This window comes from Babylonia areolata, chromosome 27 (assembly GCF_041734735.1).
Source record: "Babylonia areolata isolate BAREFJ2019XMU chromosome 27, ASM4173473v1, whole genome shotgun sequence".
Classification (NCBI taxonomy): domain Eukaryota; kingdom Metazoa; phylum Mollusca; class Gastropoda; order Neogastropoda; family Buccinidae; genus Babylonia; species Babylonia areolata.
In genome coordinates this window covers 2,535,770-2,540,769 of record NC_134902.1, presented here as the reverse complement: position 1 = coordinate 2,540,769, position 5,000 = coordinate 2,535,770, and the positions used below count along the sequence as shown (strand labels likewise).

Sequence of the window (5,000 nt, the reverse complement as noted above, 5' to 3'; positions counted from 1 at the left end):
GTGGTCCGCCACTCCACAACCTGGGGGTGGGGGTTGGGGAGAGTGGGGTGGGAGGGTCCATCTTTTCACCTCCACACCACACCCCGTGTCCAAGCCGGATGAATGCCGGGGGTCTTTCAGGGTAAACAGCGTCCCCGCCTTCTGAAAATTTGCAAGAAGTTTCTTCTCTTCAATGGCTCTTGTTTCTTTTTTTCTTTCTTCAATATTCTCTGCTTATATTCAGCCTTCCCACACCACTTCTTTCTTGTCTCCAACAAGCCTTGATACATTTTTTTTCTCTCCTGTCTGCTCTCTGGTGATGGTGGTAGTCACTGTAGTATGTTGCACTTGCCACACGTACATTTCAGAGACAGTAACAATACTGTACCTTTTGAACACCAAGATGTTTCTGGGACTTCTATACTGATGACACCTCTCTCTCTCTCTCTCTGTCTCTGACTCACTGTCCTATCCATCTGTCAATCTTAGTGTGTGGGGGGAGGGAGGGGGTGCTGTCAGTGTGTGTGCGTGCGTGTGTGTATATGTATGTGTGTGCGCTCGCGCGCGAGCGTCAGTGTGTGTATGCATGTGTGTGCACGGGTGTGTGTGTGTGTGTGGGGTGGGGTGGGGGGGGCGGGGGGGGGGAGTATTTTCTTCATTATGTATACCCTTCTGCATGAAAACCTTTTTTCTTTCATTTATGTGTGTGCTATTTGTAATAGATGTAGATTAGCGAGGACAGATTGGAAGAATAGGCTATGCCTAAAATAATAATCCTTGAATAAAAACGTTCTGAGTTCTGAGTTCTGATTTCTCTAAGATGTATTATCTGTGGGGGGTTTTCCTCTGGCGATTAGGTAGTGATAGTGTAAACCGTGGGGTTGGCACTCGCTGTCCAATCTGCAGTGTCGTTTGCCTATATGGCCTTTGTGTATTTATATTTTTACTATGTGGTTTTGAAATACTTTCAATCCCTTTTTTTTAATTATCGATTTTGGTAATGTGGGGAAGGCAAATTAAACAGAAGAGCCGATGCCCACAGCCACAGTCTTATTTGCTTTAAGAAGCTTCATGCTTAATTAAGATAAGTCATGAACTGTGTTGTTCTGCAGTTGTTGTTTTTTCAGATGTGACATAGTTTCGTGTTTAAAGCCGAGGCTAGAGGGGGCTGGGAGGTGGGGGGAGGACAGGGGGTGGGGGGTGGGGGTGGGAGGGGAGGAAGGGGACGCAGACTGACCTGGTTAGAGATAGGGTTGACCTCCACAGCCACGTGACGCCTCCTGACCCTGTCCATGAGGGCGGGGTGTTTGGCCAGAGCGTAACCATGGCCGATCCTGCGGGACTTGAGCAACAGGGCGTCCACCAGGTTGTAGTCTGTGGCCGTCTCCAGCCACGCTGCACGCCAAGCCCCTCCTTCTCAGGGTCATCGTCATCCTCGTCACCACTACAGTCGTCTTCATTACTACCGACACCGTCACCACTACAGTCGTCTTCATTACTACCGACACCGTCACCACTACAGTCGTCTTCATTACTACCGACACCGTCACCACTACAGTCGTCTTCATTACTACCGACACCGTCACCGTCACCACTACAGTCGTCTTCATTACTACCGACACCGTCACCACTACAGTCGTCTTCATTACTACCGACACCGTCACCACTACAGTCGTCTTCATTACTACCGACACCGTCACCGTCACCACTACAGTCGTCTTCATTACTACCGTCACCGTCACCACTACAGTCGTCTTCATTACTACCGACACCGTCACCACTACAGTCGTCTTCATTACTACCGACACCGTCACCACTACAGGCGTCTTCATTACTACCGACACCGTCACCACTACAGTCGTCTTCATTACTACCGACACCGTCACCACTACAGGCGTCTTCATTACTACCGTCACCGTCGCCACTACAGTCGTCTTCATTACTACCGTCACCGTCACCGTCACCACTACAGTCTTCATTACTACCGACACCGTCACCACTACAGTCGTCTTCATTACTACCGACACCGTCACCACTACAGTCGTCTTCATTACTACCGACACCGTCACCGTCACCACTACAGTCGTCTTCATTACTACCGACACCGTCACCACTACAGTCGTCTTCATTACTACCGACACCGTCACCACTACAGTCGTCTTCATTACTACCGACACCGTCACCGTCACCACTACAGTCGTCTTCATTACTACCCACACCGTCACCACTACAGTCGTCTTCATTACTACCGACACCGTCACCACTACAGTCGTCTTCATTACTACCGACACCGTCACCACTACAGTCGTCTTCATTACTACCGACACCGTCACCACTACAGGCGTCTTCATTACTACCGTCACCGTCACCACTACAGTCGTCTTCATTACTACCGACACCGTCACCACTACAGTCGTCTTCATTACTACCGACACCGTCACCACTACAGTCGTCTTCATTACTACCGACACCGTCACCACTACAGTCGTCTTCAGTACTACCGACACCGTCACCACCATGGTCGTCGTCACCATGAAGGGCGCAATAGCTGAGGGTTTAAAGCGCTGGACTTTCAATCTGAGGGTCCCGGGTTCGAATCTCGGTAACGGCGCCTGGTGGGTAAAGGGTGGAGATTTTTCCGTTCTCCCAGGTCAACATATGTGCAGACCTGCTTAGTGCCTGAACCCCCATCGTGTGTATACGCACGCCGAAGATCAAATACTCACGTTGAAGATCCTGTAATCCATGTCAGCGTTCGGTGAGTTATGGAAACAAAAACGTACCCAGCATGCACACCACCGAAAACGGTGTATGGCTGCCTACATGGCGGGGTAAATAAACAAAACGGTTATACACGTAAAATGTTACATGTCTGTCTGAGTGTATCTGTGCGTGACCGAAACCTGACTGAACGACACAGGAAACGAATGACGAGCGCCCAATGGCAGCTGTCAGTCGGCTCTACCCAGGTAAGCAGCCTGCTGTGCAAATGACCCCGAGGTTGTAGAGAGCTTAGAGCTTGGCCTCTGACCGAGGATAGGCGCTATATAAGTATCCACATCAAATCAAATCAAATCAAATCAAATCCTCTTTATCAAAACCGTCGTCGTCACCGCAGTCGTCACCATCCCCATTATCACCATCGTCATCATCATTGTCGTCGTCACCATCCCCATTATCATCATCGTCATCATCACAGTCGTCGTCACCATCCCTATTATCATCATCGTCATCATCATTGTCGTCGTCACCATCCCCATTATCATCATCGTCATCGTCATAGTCGTCGAGGTAACTATAATTATAACTGTGTCATCAACGCCAACGCCGCAGTCATTACTGTTGCCACTACTATCGCCGTCAACGTCGTCATCGCCACTACTATAATCATAAACAAATTCAAAAAAGGAATTCAGATATATATGCAAACTCATATACGTGCTTGTACCTGCGCACGCTTACACCCACACACTCGTACGTCCACACACATAAACAAACACACACAACAACATCAACACAGCAGCCACAGCAACAAAGCGCACGTCCACACATCCACCCCACCCACCCCACCCACCCAGACCTACACTACCCCACACCCACCCCAACACACCCACCCACCCAACACAAACCCCAACACACCCACCTACCATTACACAACCCCAACACACACCCACCCCTACACACCCCCAACACACATCCGCCCCCACACACCCCAACACACCCACCCACCCCTACACACCCCCAACACACCCACCCACCCCTACACACCCACCCACACCTACACACCCCTACACACCCACCCACCCCTACACACCCCAACACACCCACCCATCCCTATAGACCCCTACACAGCCACCCACCCCTACACAGCCAACCACCCCAACACACCCCAACACACCCATCCACCCCTACACACCCCAACACACCCACCCATCCCCCCAGACCCCAACGCACCCACACACCCCTACACACCCACCCACCCCAACACACCCCAACACACCCACCCATCCTTATAGACCCCTACACACCCACCCACCCCTACACACCCTTACACACTCACCCACCCCAACACACCCACCCACCCCTACACACCCTTACACACCCACCCACCCCTACACACTCACCCACCCCTACACACTCACCCACCCCAACACACCCACCCACCCCTACACACCCACCCACCCCAACACACCCCTACACACCCACCCACCCCTACACACCCACCCACCCCAACACACCCCTACACACCCACCCACCCCTACACACCCCTACACACCCACCCACCCCAACACACCCCTACACACACACCCATCCCTATAGACCCCTACACACCCACCCACCCCTACACACCCACCCACCCCAACACACCCACCCACCCACCCCAACACACCCCTACACACCCACCCACCCCTACACACCACCCACCCCTACACACCCCTACACACCCACCCACCCCTACACACCCACCCACCCACCCCAACACACCCCTACACACCCACCCCTACACACCCCTACACACCCACCCACCCCTACACACCCACCCACCCACCCCAACACACCCCTACACACCCACCCATCCCTATAGACCCCTACACACCCTAACACACCCACCCATCCCCCCACACACACCCACCCCTACACACCCATACACCCCCAACACACCCACCCATCCCTACACACCCCGTACGCATCCTAACATCCCCGACACACCCACCCACACCCCCAGTACCCCCTACACACACCTACACACCCACCCACCCCAACACAGCCACCCACACCCCCTACCCACCCGTCTCCCCGGCGTGGAAGTAGTAGGGCAGGTCTTCAGGTTGCAGGAAGACGTCCACGAAGTCACTGAGGGGCCGGAAGCGGTCCTCCTGCCCCACGATGTCAAAGCCCAGCACCAGGTCCGGATACTTCCGGTACACGCGGGCCGCGCTCTCCACTTTGTTCTGCATGGCGTCCTTGTCGATCCCTCTGGGTGGGTGGTGTGTGGGTGTGTGGGTGTGAGGGTGTGTCAA

At 53.2% G+C, this 5,000-nt stretch overlaps 1 protein-coding gene across 1 annotated transcript in view; it reads right to left on the bottom strand.

Moving 5' to 3' along the window:
- LOC143301122 (adenosine deaminase AGSA-like) overlaps window positions 1-5,000 on the bottom strand; it is a 24,486-nt gene that overhangs the window by 2,859 nt on the left and 16,627 nt on the right. Inside the window, exons 7-8 of the mRNA XM_076615177.1 lie at window positions 4,769-4,956; window positions 1,217-1,374 (exon numbers count right to left, since the gene is read on the bottom strand). Coding sequence (XP_076471292.1) covers window positions 1,217-1,374; window positions 4,769-4,956 — 346 coding nt within the window. The remainder of the gene's footprint in view (window positions 1-1,216; window positions 1,375-4,768; window positions 4,957-5,000) is intronic.